This window comes from Schistocerca piceifrons, chromosome 1, assembly GCF_021461385.2.
Source record: "Schistocerca piceifrons isolate TAMUIC-IGC-003096 chromosome 1, iqSchPice1.1, whole genome shotgun sequence".
Classification (NCBI taxonomy): domain Eukaryota; kingdom Metazoa; phylum Arthropoda; class Insecta; order Orthoptera; family Acrididae; genus Schistocerca; species Schistocerca piceifrons.
Genome location: NC_060138.1, coordinates 1,114,337,913 through 1,114,357,063, shown reverse-complemented (window position 1 = coordinate 1,114,357,063; position 19,151 = coordinate 1,114,337,913). Strand labels below are relative to the sequence as shown.

Sequence of the window (19,151 nt, the reverse complement as noted above, 5' to 3'; positions counted from 1 at the left end):
GACTGTGCACTGATATGAAACTACCTGGCAGAATAAAACTGTGTGCCAGACCGAGAGTCGAACTCGGGACCTTTGCCTTTCGCAGGCAAGAGCTCTACCTTGTCCACGAAAGGCAAAGGTCCCAAGTTTGAGTCTCAGTCAGGCACACAGTTTTAATCAGCCAGGAAGTTTCATTTGATTTCCATTACCCTTTTAGCCTTCTCACTGTTACTATTATCCTCTTAATTGGCAAGATTTCTCTCACCACATATGAGTTGTTGGGGACCCCTTGTCTGCTCTGACCTGCGTGCCAGTCTGACCCATACACTCACTCCTCTTTAAATTATTTCTCAGCTCCGGCATCAGTATTGTGTTAGTGTCTCGATTTTACCACTCCTGCATACGTTCATAAGTCAAACAAATAATTGTGCCTGTCTACAACATAATGTGTATTCTTTACAGTAAGTAGCAGTCTCTCTTTTCCTATGTTGTTGGACTGATAACCTTGTTGTTTAGTCCCATAACTATCAACCAACCAACCAACCAACCAACTGTGAAATTATGAGTCATCTGGTGGCATTGTGGTTATGATGCACAAATGGAGAATCATTCTAGTGACAGTCGTCTTCTTCCTTGGCATTTGTCCTCCTTGCTGGCGAGGTCCACTGTTTTAGTGCTCTGTTGCCATTAAATCCAATCTAGTGCCGGATGAGGGTGCAGCCCTGAAATCTAGAGATCTCTGTGCAACCTATCAAGCCATTCCTACGTGGGTTGTCCTACAGGCTGTTTACCATGTATTCTCAAACTAAAACTAGTCTTTGCTACTGTTGTTGTGTCTGCTCTAAGAACATGCCCATATCATCATACAAGGCTTTCTCTGATCGTGTTTACTATTGCTGGTACTTCATATAACTTATGAACTTTATCAATTGTGATATGATTGTGCATTGCTAATCTAGATGTCCACCTGAGCTGCTTTGTTTGCATGTCAGAAAGTCATCATTCCACTTCATTTGTTGAAGGGCAGCATTGAGCAACATACTGTGTAATTGAATGGATTACAAATTGGTGTAGTTCTAGTGACTGTAGGGGCCAAAAATGGGGAAATCCATTTACTTAAACGACTTTGACAAGGGGCAGAGTGCTATGGTCTGGCACATGGGAATAAGTATCTTGGAGGTGGTGAAGCTGGACAGTTGTTCACGTGCTACTGTTCTGAGGACCTGTGGAAACGTTTTGATGGACGGTTGAATACAGGAGTGGGTTTCAAGGTGCCAGATGTGCACACTTTATCATGTAATGAAAGTGGAGCTCAGAGGTTTTTCCACTCTGTAAAGCAGGATAAGTGGCATCTGCAGCAGATCTGATGACAAAGTGCAATGCTGGTATGGGCATAAGTGCTTTGGAGCACACAGTTCAGCACACAATTTTGAATGTGGGGCTTCACAGCAGATGAAGCTCTGTGTTCTCATGTTGACCCAGTGATGTCATCATTTACAATTGCAGTGAGCACAGTGTCATCAAGGTTGGATTGCGTATGGATGGAAATGTGTCACCTGGTCGGATGAATCACCATTTTTTTGTTACACTAGGTTGATGGTCCTGTCAAGATATCCATAACCCAAGCAAACGGCTGCTCACTATCTGTCCTGTGCCTCGAACACATGCCAGTGGAGGCAGTATTATTCTATTGATGACATTTACCTTGTCTTATATAGGACCTGTCGCGCTAATTGAAGGCACCAAAACAGTTGTGGATTATGCAATTATTGCAGACCACCTCCATCCCCACCTCCATCCCTTCGTGCCTGATGTCTTCACCGACAGTGGTTGCATGCACCTTCCAGCAGGATGACTGTCCATGCCACAAGGCCAGAATTGTGTTGGAGCGGTTTGAGGAGCATGATAGTGAATTTCTACTGGTGTCTTAGTCACTAGATTCACCTAATCTGAACCAAATGGAACACCTCTGGAATGCTATCAGGCACCAACTCCACACCCACAAACCACCAGTCCATAATTTACAGAAATTACACGATCTGTGTGTAGACACCTAGCACCATATACCTCCAGAAACCTACCAAACACTTGTCGAATCCATGCCGTTCAAAATCACAGCTGTACTGTTTTCCAAAGGTGCACCAACACACTATTAAGCATGTCATCATAACATTTTGACTCATCAGTGTGGAACTAGCACTGATAGAAACAGTGGAGATCCTGATTTATGTTATAGAGCAAATATTGATAAAAAGCATCAGGGGTCAATTTTCAGTGAACCTGTCTACATATACATCTACACCTGTCCTCTGCAAACCAAGTTGAAGTGCATGGCAGAGGATACTTTCTATTGCACCAGTTATTAGGGCTTCTTCCCGTTCCATTCATGTATGGATTGCTTAAAAGCCTCTCTGCACACTGTATTTAATGTAATCTTGTCCTTTTGATTCCCTTGAGAGTGATATATAGGGAATTGTAGTACATTCCTAGAGTGATCATTTAAAGCCAGTTCTTCAAACTTTGTGAAGTGACTTTCTTTGGACAGTTAGACCTATGTTCAAGTGCCTGCAACTTCAGTTTCTTCAGCATCTCTGTTACACTTTGCCACAGGTCAAACCTGTGACCATTTGTACTGGCCTTTTCTGTGCACATTCAATATTGTTGGTCCTATTTGGTATAGGTGTCACATGTGTGAGCAGTGTTCTAGGATGGGTCACACGTGAGCAGTGTTCTAGGATGGATCACACAAGTCTTTTGTACTCCTTTTTAGACTGACTGCATTCGCTAGTATTATAACAGTAAACCGAAGTCTGCCACAAGGTTTCCCTATGACTTAACCCATGTGATTGTTCCATTTCATAACTCTTCATAGTGTTACAACCAGGTATTTGTATGAGTTTATTGATACCAACTTTGACTCATTGATACTATGTTCATAGAATATTATGTTTTTTTTTTCCATTTTGCACAACTTTACACCTTAGAACATTTAAAGCAAGTTGCCACTCTTTGTACCTGTTTGAAATATTATATGAGCTGACTGAATATTTGTACAGCTTTCTTCTACAGTACTTCAATGTATATAATGGCACCATCTGCAAAAAACCTGAAGTTACTATTAATATTGTCTGCAAAGTCATTATTGTACAGTGTGAACAGTGAGAGTCCCAATACACTTCCCTGGGGCACAGCTGAAATTACTTATGCATATGTTGATGAGTCTCCATCTAAGAAAATATTACGTGTCCTTCCTATCAAAGAATTCCCAATCCAGCCACAAATATCCTCATTTTCTCGTAGGTGGGAGAGAGAAATTTGGGGAAGCATGATCAACGTGTTGGCACTACAATGGTTACAAGTTGTGTTCTGTTAGATAAGAAAGTATCTTATTGCTGTCTTCAGTTACACAGTCAGAACTTTGCTGATATTAACAAAAGTAAACTCAGATTGTGCTGTTATCGCAGATCCACAATCACACACAAATATTTGTTTAAATGTCAATAAATTGATCCTGAGATGTCATTCATCCAAAGAGAAGGGAACATTTGTAGACTTTTCAAAGGATTTGATGAATAAAATTATGCTGAATTACATGCGGCAGAAAGTGGCAGTGAATATCATGTGCCAGAACAGAAAACAGTCATGTTTGTTCTCGAGATATGCATCAAACACTTGCTCATAAGATTTGGAATCACAGGTTTGTTTCCAGCAAACTATTCGAGGGTTAGGGGTGTTGAAAATTCTAGTGATTTAAATGTTATCAGAGATGGTGAACTGTGTACTGAGGTGAATGAAATGGTCTTCGTAACTGTAAAAGAGAGCTAATGGAATGGAAATAATTGAGAGGAGAGGGAATATTCATAATATTTGTGCCAAGGATAATCACATCACTAAATAAATGAATGAAATAATGGCAAGATAAAAGATAGTGAGATGGAGAAGAGGGAGGGAAAAGATAAGGAATAACTCAAGGTAAATTTTAAGAAATGGAGTCTGTAACTAAAGTTGTATGAAAGCAGCACCCAGGAAATAATTTTGTATTACAAGATACTGAAAAATGTTCAGGGAAAGTTAAAGGAAACTGCAGGAGGTGACATACATTGAGAAGGTTGAGGTATCCATTGATGACGAAGTTGATCCAAATGACTTATATAGTGGCACAGATGTCGAAATTCTCTTGTCTCGCAGTTGGAATTAAGGTTGTTGTATCTGCCATTTCACACATTGTATTTGTGTTTACTTTGCTTCTCTGCAGTTTACAATTACATACAATATTTACCTTATCTTTTGTTTTTACTTAGAATAGTATTTCCAAAGGTATTTAATTTAATTCTGGGCATTATTGATTTCAGAGGTCTAATCTTTGGTGCAGGAAATCATGAACTGGATTTTGTCGGCTGCCTAACATACTGTTTATTGCAACTCACATCTGATATGAAAATTATGTGAGTATATAACAATGTTTCCATAAATCTTAACTTATGCTGTATTGGAAAACACAGTAGAAAAAAAAAAAATGAGAAATTTGTAATTATACAAATACTGTTCAGAGAACAGCATTTTCTGGGGGAAACTTACGAATATACATCGTAATAGATAAATCATCTTTTTTTCCTGCCCTACTTGTGATATCTAATGTTATCTTTCAGTAATGTTACACAGTTCTAGAAAGAAACCTGTCTAAATACAGTCACTCAGTAATTAATATTGCTCTCTTTGCAGGAAGTAACCGTTAACTCCCCCCCCCCCCCCCCCCCCCCCCACACACACACACACACACACACACACACACAATGTTTTAACATGATATGACTTACTTTATCTTGGATAAACTGCAGACAGATTCACCTACATCCTATAGCTTACTGAGAAATTTACTGTTAGACTATTGTTACAAGATTATACTTCTATTTTTTTCCCTTCTTTTCATTTTATGTGTGCAACAAGGTTTTAACATTTGATTGCATAAATTTGTTGTGTGCTGTGTGCTCTGTTGAAATCAGATGCCACTCGTATCTATGGTTATAATAGTGTTCGTGAAAGTTGCAACAGTCAAAAAGAGAGCTCAAATGAGTGAAAATTCCAAGGACATGAAACATTAAATTCAAAAAGATTTTCTCCTATTGACACAACTTCATGAGAAATTAAGCCTGACACTGCCCATAATGCAGCTATTTCAGTAGCCACTAGTCTGCAGTCTGGAACTTTCACCACGGTATTGCCTTTTTGCTATAAATTGGTTTGTCAGCTACTTTATTTTCAGCTTCTTTGGTGCAAATGTTTATGCAGATCACTTCCCAGCGGTGTGTGGCAGGCGGTACCCTGTACCACTACTAGTCATTTCCTTTCCTGTTTCACTCGCAAAGAGAGCAAGGGAAAAACAACTGTATGTATGCTTCCATGTTAGCCCTAATTTCTCGTATCTTGTCTTCATGGTCCTTACGTGCATGTACATTGACAGCAAAAGAATTATTCTGCAGTCAGCTGCAAATGCCACTTCTCAATATTTTCTCAATAGTGTTCCGCAAAATAAACATTGCTTTCCCTCCGGGGATTCCCATTTGAGTTCCTGAAGTATCTCCATAATACTTGCATGTTGTTCAGACCTATCGGTAACAAATCTAGCAGTCTGCCTCTGAATTACTTCAAAGTCTTCCTTCAATCTGAACTGGTTTGGGTCTCAAACCCTCAAGCACTACTCGAGATTAGGTTGTGCTAGCATCCTATCACGGTCTCCATTACAGATGAACCACACTTCCCTTAATTCCCCCAATAAACAAAAATCAACCATTTCTCTTTCCTACTCCTACCCTCACAAGCTTATTCCATTTCATATTGCTTTGCAGCGTTACCTCCCAGATATTTAAATGACATGAGTGTATCAAGCAGGACTCTACTAATGCTGTATCTGAATGTTGCGGGTATGTTTTTCCTTTTCAGCTGCATGAACTTACATTTTCCCACATTTAGAGCAAGTTGCCATTCATCTTACTAATTAAAAAATCTGCCTGCCACTTTCTCCTGCAGTTACTCAACTCATACACCATAACATCATTAGCAAACAACCCTGTCCACTAGATGATTTATGTATATAGAAAATAATAACTCTCTTGTCACAATCGCCTGGGACACTCCTAACAATACCCTTCTTTCCTGATGAACACTCGCCTTCGAGGTCAACAACACTGGGTTCTATTACTTAAGCCTTTGAGCTGCTTGCGTATCTGGGAACCTGTTCCATATGTCAAATGCTTTTCTGAAATCTAGAAATGTGGAATCTGCCTGTTGTTCTTCATCCATAATTTGCAGTATATTCTGTGAGAAAAGAGCAAGCAGAGTTTCACACAAGCAATGCTTTCTAAAACCATGCTAATTTGTGGATAGAAGCTTTTCTGTCTCAAGGAAATTTATTATATTCAAACTGAGAATATGGTCAAGAATTCTGCAACAAACCAATGTTAAGGATATTGGTCTGTAATTTTGCAGGTCTGTTCTTTTACTCTTCTTATACATAGGAGTCACTTGTGCTTTTTTCCAGTCACTTGGGACTTTGTATTGGGTGAGAGATTCATAATAAATGTAAGCTAACTAAGGGGCCAATGCTGTAGGTTACTCATTCTAAAATAGAATTGGGATTCCACCTAGACATAGAGGCTTATTTCTTTTCAACTCTTTCAGTTGTTTCTCTATGCCATGGATGCTTATTACTACCACCTGTATGGGAGTCTGTTTAATGGTCAAAGTGTGGTATGTTTATACGATTCTCCTGTGTGAACAATTTCTTAAATGTGAAATTAAACCTTCAGCTTTTGTTTTGCTACCTTCGACTACTTCGCTGGAAGCCTTAGACCTGCTTTGCGATTTTGCATAGGACCAGAACCTTTTCGGGTCATATTGATATGAGTTTTCCCAGACATTTGCTTTTGGGTGTAACTGTTCAGTTATTCCGCTAGGAAATTTGGAGTGGAAAAATTTGTATGTATTGAGCAGCAAATGGCCATTGAGTGGTGATTTGTCTTCGTATATACAATTTATGTTTTGTTGTTTCCTCATGTGTTTTGTATTATGGGATAGGTAGATTTTTTTCATTTGTCTAACTTAAGTAATTGATGAAATTCTTTCCAGGTTGGACACAAACATAAAAACAACGTGGCATGTAAATCCTCAGACAGATGAAACAGAGGATAGGTTGACGTCTCACCAGGGCCACAACCTGATGGCAGTGGCTGCACGAAGAGTCTGGGAAGAGCTGTACGTGTGCAAGAAACCTGCAATTGAAGAGGTATTGTTTAACTACTACTTATTACTTCATACTTCATAAATTATGTTGATTACTGTTTATGAACAACCATAAAAAACTTAAGCTTTATCCACATTGAAATGGTAGTCAAACAAGCATGAAAATATCATCCCTGTTCACCATTGTCATAAGTAAATACACATACAGGAAATGATTTCTAGTGCATCAAACGTAGTGGGTGTCAAATAAAGTGTAAGATAAAAGGTTATAAATTTATGAAAAAGTAAACCTCTCCTTCTCAGACAATGGAAACAACAGGTAGGAATATCAACAGTGCAAGAAAAGACGAGATTGCTACTTGCTGTAGGAAGATATGTCAAGTTCCTGACAGGCACAATTAAAAAGACACTTACATATAGCTTTTGGCCACAGCCTTTGTCAGTAAAACACACACACACACACACACACACACACACACACACACACACACACAATGCGCGCAAGAAGAAGAAGAAAAAGAAGAAGAAGAAGAAGACGAAGAAGCAAGCACACCTCAGGCACACACGACTGCCAACTACAGCATCTTGGGCTGGCCTGTCTGCAACTTGACATGTATTCTTTACAGTATGTAGCAATCTGTCTTTTCCTGCATTGATAAATTTCTCCTTCCTCCAGTCCTACAGTGGCAAGACCTTTTTGTCACCAACCCTGCCAATTGGACTGAACCCAAAGCCCTGTCTCCTCCATTGACTCTGCAGTTCGTGTACCTTTATCGCAGGCACCCTGCTCATCTTTGTTGATGTCACCACCATCTACACTAGCATTTCCAATGCACAGGTAGTGGCCAGTAGCTTCCAAAGGTAGTGTTCAGTAGCAGCAAGGCCTTGCCACTATTGAACACTACCTTTCCCAATGCCCAACTGACTCCAAACCTACAACCTCCTATCTGGTCTCTATTAGCAACTAAATCCTCACTTGCAATTACTTCATCTTTGAAGGCAATACCTAAAAACATATCTGTGATATGACAATGGGCACCTGCTTGGCACCACCCCATGCCAACCTGTTCACGGACGATCCAGAGAAAACCTTTCTAACCACCCAGAATTCGAAACCTCTCATTTGGTTCAGACTCATTGATGACATCTTTATGATCCAGACCGAGGGTGAGGAAACCCTATCAACATTCCACCAGAACATCAACACCTTCTCCCCCATTTGCTTCACCTAGTCCTCCTCAGCGCAAAAGCCACCTTTCTTGATGTTGACCTCCACCTTGGGGATGGCTACATCAGTACCTCTGTCCACGTCAAACCTACCAGCCATCAATAATATCTCTATTTCTACAGCTGCCACCCATTCCGTACCAAGAAATACTTTTCGTACAGCGTAGCCATTCATGGCTCTTGCATCTGTAATCACAAGTAGTCGCTCTCCAAATATACCAAGGGTCTCGGTAATCCCTTCACAGACTAAAATTACCATCCCAACCTTGTACATAAACTGATCTCTAGTGTCTTGTCTTTCCAGTCACCTTCCACCTCCCACATACCTACTGTCCAGCCACAAAAAAGCATTCCTTTCTTGACTCAGCACCACCCAGGACTGGAGCAACAGAATCACATTCTATGTCAGGGTGTTGACTACCTCTAGTCCTGCCTTGAAATGTGGAATATCCTACCCATCTTCCCCGCCCCTCACATGCTGCTATTCTACCACCCAACAAACCTATACAGTATCCTTGTCCATCTCCTAGCCCAATATCTCATATCCCTGCAATAGACCTAAATGTAAGACTTGTCCCATACATCCTCCCACCACCACCTACTTGAGCCCAGTCACAGACATCACGTATCTTATCAAAAGCAGAGCTACTTGTGAAAGCAGCCCTGTGATCTGCAAGATAAGCTGCAATGACTGTGCTGCATTCTATGTAGGCATGACAACCAGCAAGCTGTCTGTCTGCATGAATGGCAACTGACAAACTGTGACCAAGAGACAGCCGGACCACCCAGTTTCTGAACGTGTTCCCAACCCCCAACCCTCCCCCCCACGCCCCTCTCCCCCGCATCAACCTTCACTAGCCCCTGTTCCTAATGGATCACTACACAGCCTTCTATACCACCAACTCACCCGCTAGTCTTTTTCCCTCCTCGATTACTCTCCTTTTCCACTTCCCCGCCCATACCCTTGCCACCCCCTCCCCTCCTGTCTTTCAAACCACCCAACTGCACCTAGCTACCCTACCTTGTCCCCACCATGTCTCTGCGTGCTCCCACAAGCAGAATAAGGCCTTTTGCCTGATAACACAAATGTGTAGCAATCTTTTTGTTGTGCCTCTCAGTGACTCAACATCTCTTCTATATTGTGAGTAGCAATCTATCCTCAGATCACCAAATGCAGTCCCCACTTGATTTACACATATACCTTATAGTTTGAGATAAACGAATATAATGTATCCAAATTAAATTTTAAATTCAAAATGTGTAAATATATAGCCAAAATGATTATTTGGGTTTGTCAAAATAATTTAGCAAAACACAGTTGCCTGCTAGGAAATCGATTTGTTGGTCACACCAGACCATTGTATCATGGCTACAAGCTTAACTTGCACACTGTGAACTGATACCAGTGCAAGATAATTCACGTCTTCAAACCTGTCAGAATTCAACTTAAAATCTGAAGTAATAAGTGGAACGCACATGGTTGTAATTTGATAACACAGCTCCAAATGATTTTCAAATTTGAATGAAAATAAATGAAACTACAAGCTGTTACAATAATACCAGTTCAAATATAGAAGCTGTAATGTCCCACTGGTTAGTGAGTAGTTAAAAATGGTTTAAATACTTGTGAATGTCTTGCCTTCGGTGTCCCTCGATGACTGCATGCTCTTTCGACAATGGATTTCACTACAATGATGTAGACCACAACTGAAGTAAAGTAAGTACATATATTTATTCACTTCAAAACCTGTATCTTATGAACTCATTATCAATCTTCGGTGTAATAAGCCTCGTTGTTACTACTACAGCTAACCGATGGTAGTACATACTACACTGGTGATATTAAATAGTCCAGATGCAGTAATTTGATAGAAATGAGTGTGTGAGATCCATTGCATTGTTCAACACTAATAATCAACAAAGTACGAATATAAAGTCACATATCATTCTGCCTTTTGCGATGTTAAATCAAGCTGTTTAACACTCCGAAATAATCCGTCACTGCACTGTTCTAATATGCTGTTTTAGACAGTGTCAAACACACGAATTGCTCTATTGTAAATCAAAACCTGAATCATGCACCAAGAACTTATCTCAACTGTATGCACAGATCTGTCCTCTAGTGGGTCCAACACTCATCTGTCCTAACAATACTCAAGGCCGAATATTTATACTCTTTCAACAATGTACTACTGGCTATAATAATGCAAAACATAATTTATAATATGAAATAGTTTATCAACATTATCAAACACTATAATATTCCCTACTTTGCGAGAACAAGTTTAAGACATTTTCTAAACACGTAAAAATCACATCAATATTGAAATTGCAGAAATAAGCATTCTTCAATGCTAAATGATCAATTATCTATATTTTGGGAACTAGGCTCGAGATTTAATTTGTACCATTTACAGATGATGAGAATGACGTATATTATTCTTTTATCTAAACATTGTCCTTATATTAATTTCCTGAATCTGATTTTGATTATATATGGTACAAAGGGTATGGTAACTACTATTGTTTGGTATTGCTATTATTCTTTTAAAAGCCTTTTTCCTATTATCGAAAAGTAATTGAATTTAATTACAGTTGGAGATATAAGAGTATTGATCTAGCAGTACATAATGCAGGGGTGGTGGTAACCATAAGCCTGGAACGTTACAAAGCCAAACATGAAAAACAAATTGAAAATTCAACACTAATATAAATGTCATATGTCAGAAAATTAACTATCTCCAAAAGGAATTAAAAAGGCACTTCAGACACAGGATAACAGATCACCTGAAATGAAAAAAAGAAGTGAATAAAAATATGGGCATCACAAGTCTTTTGTTTGATTGCAGCATTGAGTAGGCATAATTGTTTAAATGATACGACATAAAACACATGCTATAAATATTTATCTTGTGTTTATCTGCTAAATTATTTGTGGAAGTAGATGTGCATTTTATAGCAACTTCACTAGTGCCTGCTTTTTGGAGTGTTTGCACAGAGTAAAAACAAGACTGCCTAGAAATTGCACAGTGGACTTTTATCAGAATTCTCATAGTGAAATGAAGACAAAGAAGTGGACAAAAGGGGTATCAAATTAACCAGGTTTAGTTTTGCAAAGAAAGATTTAGCATCTTGGAAGTAATAAGGGTACTTAAGAAAAAACGTTATTAGTGATATGAGGGAAAACTCTTGTCTGAATTTTCATAGCCAAATGAATAGTGAGGCATTAGAAAATGGGGTATCAAATTGGCCAGTGGAGATCTAGTTTTGGAAAAAAGAGATTTAATTTGTGTGAAAGTAACCAGGGTCATTAAGAAAAACTTAGTTATTTCAGGGAAAACCTGAAATATTTCAGAAATAGCAGTTGATAGCTTTGTACATGAAATGTCAAAAAATATCAACCCACAGCATAAATTGAAACTTGCCCATTTTTTCGTGGTCTATGAACTCTTAATAGCAATAACAACAACAATAATAATAAAACAACACCAATATATATTTAAATATATTATATTTCATGCTTGTCTGAACCAAATTTGAAAATTTAAAAAACAGAGAAAAAGAAACAGTCAGATGTATTGTGAAATCATCTGTCTCAAAGTAGAAATATAATAGATTAGCGAAACATTTGGGTTCCTTTGAATGATTCTTGCAATGATGCACAGCAAATGTGGTGCTGATTGAGAATTTAAAGTTGAATGTTTAACTTAGAATCATAAAATTTTAAAAAATACGAGAGGATATTTGTCTGATGGAATTTCACTCATTGATCATCTTACTAACATATGAGTATTTCAGCTGCTGTAAATGATCTTGAGTATCATTCGGCATGTTAAATATTTCTCTAATCTATGTTATTTCTTACAGTTAGACAAATCATTTCACAAAAGATTTGGTGTTTCTTTTCCCCCAGGTTATTGCTGTTAATACCATATTTACTCGAATCTAAGCCGCACCTCAAAAATTAGACTCGAAATTCAAGGGGAGAGAAAAGTTTTAGGCCGCACCTCCAAATCGAAACAAAGTTAGTCCATTGTAATATGAGAAACAATTTAGGTCGAATGAATGACGATACAGCTACAGTAGTTTGGTTTGAGTCGTAAGCTTAGCAGTTAAGCTTTACCAGGTAGCCATTGCTATGCGTCAGGTGCTCCATCCGTATTTATTCGGGTACCCTTCCTTTTTCACGTGCTTCATCTGGTTTGAATTGATTGCTTATTTTTCTTTGATCTGATAAGTGCCATTCTTTTTGTTATAGGTGTTTATGCCACTCTAAGCTGAAAATGCATTACTGTACTGTGTCATGTATTGTTTGTCGCATTCTGATAATGTGTGTTTATGGCCTGTCGTCGCTCGCAGCATGGCTTGCTTTTGTGCACGCTACCGCCGCTTACAATTAAAAAGAGAGAGAGAGAGGAATTGTCTCATTAGCGAGACAATGGCAAGAGACTGCTATTTGTTGTTACTTACACTGCTGCTTTCTTTGATAATGATCAACAAGAACCAAATAATAGACTGTGTATGATAGATGATGATCTGAACGAGAGTTTAGCGAAAATTTTTCTCCGTTTGAAAATCTTTGCAGACGCCTCTTTAGTACATTACATTCTGCACAGATATTAGAGTCATCTTAGATTTAAAAATCTAGTCAATTGTCGTGCTTCATTTCTGACTGTATCGTTATTAGGCATAAGAATAATACGAATATAAACATGACATGATATGTATATTCTTCCGCATTTGCTGATGTCTCACTCTAGTTTCGTAGTTTATTAGGCAGACAGCATTTAAATGAGATAACAGCAAACATGAAACAATACATGGCAAAATGTTTCTATTCGTATTATTCTTATGGTGAAGAGAATACTGCATGTGATTCACAGTTCATAAAAGTTCCTATTAGCAACCGTCACTTCTCACAGGAAGGAAAAAATTCAGAACTTAGAGTTGGCCATATTGACAAACATCCCAAACAGTCTTGCCAGTTGGATTTTCGTAGTACATTGAAATGCTGCTACATTCAAAGATGGACAATACGGAATTTGTATTTACTTCATTGGATAATGTATGAAAATGCAGTGGTCGAAACTCGGGGCGGAGAAAAAAAGCTCGTCTTCCACCTTTTTTTTTTTTTTTTTTTTTTTTAAATTTATTTACTGACGCAGAGGTTTTGGTGCCAGTATTTATCTTTGTGCCTGCAAAGCATGCCTGTGTAGCGCTACATATATTCGACGGCAGATGTTAGTTGTGGCGGCACCTACCAACATTTTTCAGAACTTCCACTTACTTTGCACTCAATTCTAAGCCGCAGGCGGTTTTTTGGATTACAAAAACCGGAAAAAAGTGCAGCTTAGATTCGAGTAAATACGGTAGTTGTCCATTAAGTCTTTCTGGGTGACTTTTAGTAACATTAAAATCGGATAATCTTTGATTACTTCCACTGAATAGGGGTAGTGAATTGAAAGTAATGTATCATTACAACATAATCACTTTGATTAGGTGGTGTCAAGTATTTCTTAATTTACTTAATTGATGTTCTCTTCTGTGAAATTAAAATCTCAGGACCAAAGTTTAAATTGAGAATTTTCGGTATATCTGAGAATTATTATTAAGTAAATAATGTTTGAAAGTTTTTCAGTCATGTAAAGACCTTACACATGGGAAATAACAATGAAATAGCCTCAAATCATCAGTTTTAAACAATGATAGGGTTTCCAATAAGTAAGTGTTTGTTGTATGTACTCTTCCACAAAAGAGTGGAAATCCACTACATCACAAATATATCAAATCTTTACTCATTCATACATTTTACGGATGTGATTTCCTGGCAATATGTTCAGTATCTCTCTCCTTTTGCCTTTGACACATCTTTGTCATGTTTAACTGTTTTTCGGTTTACGAGGCACATTTCAGACATAAAATACCAGGGTAATCCCAAAAGTAACGTCTCCTATTTTTTTATAAGTACATAGACCTGTTTATTTCTACAATGATTTACATCAGTTTACAGCTTGAACAGTTAGCTATTTTTCAACATAATCACCATTTCTGTCAATGCATTTTTGTAGACACTGTGGCAGTTTTTGTATGCCCATGTCATACCAGCTTGCCGCCATCTCTGCGGCTTTGGCAAAGAAGGATGCCGCCACTGGCGTGATTATTGCTTGTTCTCAGGTGTAAAGTGGTATGGCCAGGTTTTGTCACTCGTGACAATTGAGTCCAGAAAGTTGTCCTGTTTGGCTGCAAGACGATGAAGAAATGCACTGAAAGCATCAACTCATTGCCACATGTGGTCCTCAGTCAGCATACTTGGCACCCATTATGCGCACACCTTCCAGTAGTTCAATGTTTCTGTTAAAATTCTGTGAGTGTTGCTTCGGGAAACCTCAGGAACCACATGCTTTGCTCAACCGTCAACACTGTCTCCTCAGAAATTGATGGTCTCCCGCTCCTTTGTTCGTCGTGAGTTTCGGTCCGACCAGCTGCAAACTCTCTACAACACTTACGAACTTTTTGATATCCATGCACAACTCACCATACACTTCCGTCAATTGGCGATGGATTTCAATCAGCGCAGTGCCCTTTGCATTCTAAAACTGAATAACTGCGCACAATTCTCACTTAACGGTAACATCCAACGGGAGCTCCATTCTCAACGGTTGCCAAGCCAAGACTGAGCACCTCAGTGCAGTGTGCGCATGTTTGTACATAGTGCGTGAAGCACTCTTCATAACAGTGTGACCAACTGCCACACAAACAGAGTTCTGTACTTATAAAAAAAATAGGAGACCTTACTTTTGGGATTACCCTCGTAATAAAGCAGAGGTGCTCTTATTTTTCTGTTGTAGACAAAAGAAACTTTCAAAATGCTTGCATAATTATATTTAATCTTAATTGGTGAGCATATACGTACTGTATCAGTTCTTGCATAATCATTTGATTAACATGGGAAGGAGGTGAGAGAACATAAAATTTTAATCCATATCACTTACAACACTTTGTAGTTGAAAATAATGAATAATATTATCAGCGTTCATTATCATGAATATGATTAAAATGTGTTACTTTTCTTTTCATTATAGGTGTTTAAAATAACACTTAATTCACCAAACAACAAGGCTCCAGATTTGACCACTGTAAGGGAACAAGTGTATGAATCAGCTACCCGCCTGTGGCTCAATTATGTGGATATGGAAAGAAAAGCATCTTATAGGGTTCCTTGGGAATTACATAATCAAATACAATCTGTAAGTGTACATTTTTCACTGGTTGTTTCTTCTTGTTACTGATATTAAAAACATTTTCTAAAAATTTGATCTTTTATCAGTATTATTCAGAATTTATTTCCACCTTGCAGAAAATCCAGAAAGTTACTGGTGGCCTGACTCGCTTGGCAAGTCGAACGAAGGTGAAAAAGGAGGAAACGTTGCGTGTAAAACAGTCCCATCTATCTATGGTTGACGTTGCCACGTACACTCTCAACCATGTCAATTTGGTAAGGGAGTTGGTAGAAATACGGGCAAAGATGCATCACCAGACTCAGACTCACACTCAACGATACGTATTCGAGGAGTGGCTGCAGACTGAGACGGAACTGACACGAGAGCGGGGCCTTTGGGGTCCAGTCACAAGCAGTCGGTAAGTTGGCATTGTCAGAGTGTTGATGTTAATTGTAAAAGTTTTGTGGAAGATGTGGGTACAGATTGCTTTTGCAGCCATGCATTTTGTGCAAGACCAATTATGTTGGGGAGTATGTTGAACTAACAGTTGCTTCATTAGTAGAAATCGTATGAATGGTAACCTACAAATTTTTATTTGAGGTTTTTTCTTATATATGTATATCATCCTTCAAGAAGCCTGCATATATCATCCTTCAAGAAGCCTGCCCACCTCAGTTTCATGTTCAGTATGGTCATAATTACATCTTTCACTCCAGTCTCCTCCCAGATAAAACCGTTTTTCTATCATTCGTAGTAATTCCCATCACTGAAGTTGATTATGAGCAGTACTCACATTTGGAATGTTTTTCACGTTGAAAGACTGTATTCCAGGGCCGTAAGTTATTAAGATCTAAGAAAGATTGTCATCTGCAGAGTGTAACAACTGAAACAAGCTGTGTTTACGTAATTACTACATATGTATTTTGTCTCATTTTAATTGGTTTCTGTTTGAGTCTACGGAAAAAACAAATGATGTTGATGAATTCTGGCAGTCATGTGGTGCAGATGATGTACTGGTCAGGCACCACAAAAGGTTTTTTGGTTGGAGTATACACCATTTTCATTGAACAGCAGTCTATGCTTGAGTGATGACAAATTGTTATGAAGATACCAGAATCAAAACTACTACTATGTATGAGATTCAAGCAGCGATTCGTATTTGAAGTGAGTGAAACTTGACACCTTTGATAAAAACTATGAAATCTGTTACATTTATGAAGACGAGGTAATGGATGAACCAGATGGATTAAATTGTGTACTGTAGATTGAGAGAAACAAAGCTGGTGTAAAGATCAAAGCAGGTGTCTACCATAAGTGACTGAAGAATTGGTGGACAGGGTTGAAGCTGCAGGCTGAGACAGCTTATGTTCACAGTGATGACTTGTGCAATTTAACTGTAATATCACAGTAAAAGAAACTGTCTTTGATTGTTACCATCAAAGATTAGAAATTTATAGGACACACATATACAGAAACCTGTCCTGCTACGAAAAGTGTCAGTAATTGAGGATTTGAAAAGTATGTGTGGACACATACAATAACCATCACTTTTATTGTTTGTTTGCATGTTTTATTTTTTATTTTATAACTTGTTTTACATCTCAATTTTTTCTTAATTAATCTTTCAAATGGTAGTAATGTTTCTCATAGTATTCTTTTGTGCTACTTACAGAACTTACTGATCTCAGTACCACCGTGTTGTTTTCCCCCTCAATTTAGGGAATTATTTACTTACTCTATGTTTTTTTTATTTTTGTTTTCATTCCAGGTTAGATAAGTGGATGCTAGATATGACTGAGGGGCCATGTAGAATGAGGAAGAAGATGATGAAAAATGAACTGTTTTATATACATTATCCTTACAGACCTGAACTTGAAATTGGAGACAATGTAAGTAAAGTAGTAAATCAAAGCCTTGAATCAAAATTAGTAAGACAGTACTGTGTGTAGTATTTGAAGGCAATGAAATGATTGAGCATTTGTAGGTCACACTACCACAAGTGATATAATCAGCAAATGTATGGTAAACATGTATATTAAACTGCTCATATTATTAATGTCTTTCATATTCTCTTTCATTGAGAGAAGTGCATTTATGAAGCATGAACACTTGCATATGTTGCCATCATGACATTTCCAAAATATAAAGGTGGAAAGAAAAAAATACAATGTCAGGAATTTTAAGATACATATTAAGATATTAAATTTATGATAATTGTGAATAATGCCAAAATGATATATGTGGATAATCCCAAAAAAAATGATAAAGTGTTCAGATCATCATGTCACCTGTGTTTACATGAAATCACAGTCTGTTTGAGGCTTCTTTATATCACAGCATTGGTCAACATGACATTTTGTGTGTCCCTGTATATTGAAGCACTGCTTTGTTAGGAGAACACTCATCCATTGTCACACAGCTGATATACAATGCTGACAAAATCATTAATGGACACCTAGAGGAGTGGACCTATCATCTGGGATCTAGTCATAGGACATGTTCTTAATGCAATGGATACAATTGAACATTTCAATGGTCCTTTCACAATTTGACAATGTATTTATGTTCCTCTCAGTCAGTAATAGGTGGAGTGAAGAGCATATACATACTATAGCGTATATAGCAAAGTCTGTGCAAATTGAAGACATTGCCCACTCGTGCCTGACTGTACATGTTTGTGACACGCTTGAGTTCAGAGTGAGTGTACTGTGATCAACTGAGGCACAATGAGGAGGGATGATGCCATCAGATTGGCTCAGATTTGTCTGTAACACTCCATCTGGAGCCCAATATTCCCCTTAGCTTACGGAATTACACTCGGATCATTTTTGATTGTACTTAACAAATATATATATTGTAGTGTGAGAGTATCTAATTGTGACTCATAGGTAGAGACCTGAAAATGTAGCATATATTTTTGACAAAATTCACATCTAAATGTTTTCTGTTTTTATATCATTAGATGTACATATTAAAAAGATAATCATGCTACATGCCTGAAATGAGGCCTTAGTGCCCAGAAATTGGCTGCTAGAAAAAAGAGATGACTGGGGAATTATTTGACTGGAATGCTTGCTTTAGCAAAACTTCAACACTCTTCCCGAATTTAAGTTTTCAACAAATGATTGTTTCTGCTGAGTACCAGCAACATTTTCCCATCGGTGAGCACAGTCCTTTGATTTAATGTGTTCCTCGACATTATTTTTATTTTCCCACACAATCTGATAATTACAAAAGCTGCAGGATATTTATTTGGACCATTTATAGCATTCATGTGCAACCCATATCCCATATCTGACAGGAGTACAAATAGAATCAATGAACTTAGCATAGAAACAGAACCAAAAATAACCAAGACCGCTTTTATTCTGGAATAATCAAAAATAACTCAATTTGCACATTTGGGGGAGACTTTCAGCATGGTCAAAATACATTGACAGGTTTTGTTTTCAACTTGCTATAGTGTAAAGTGCAGGCACTATAAAT

General features: G+C 38.0%; 1 protein-coding gene across 1 annotated transcript in view; it reads left to right on the top strand.

The window, feature by feature from the left end:
* The window catches only part of LOC124777290 (WD repeat and FYVE domain-containing protein 3), a 299,899-nt gene that overhangs the window by 174,535 nt on the left and 106,213 nt on the right, over positions 1-19,151 (top strand). Inside the window, exons 34-38 of the mRNA XM_047252642.1 lie at positions 4,332-4,424; positions 7,105-7,261; positions 15,528-15,692; positions 15,803-16,083; positions 17,434-17,554. Of these exons, the coding sequence (XP_047108598.1) occupies positions 4,332-4,424; positions 7,105-7,261; positions 15,528-15,692; positions 15,803-16,083; positions 17,434-17,554 (817 nt within the window). The remainder of the gene's footprint in view (positions 1-4,331; positions 4,425-7,104; positions 7,262-15,527; positions 15,693-15,802; positions 16,084-17,433; positions 17,555-19,151) is intronic.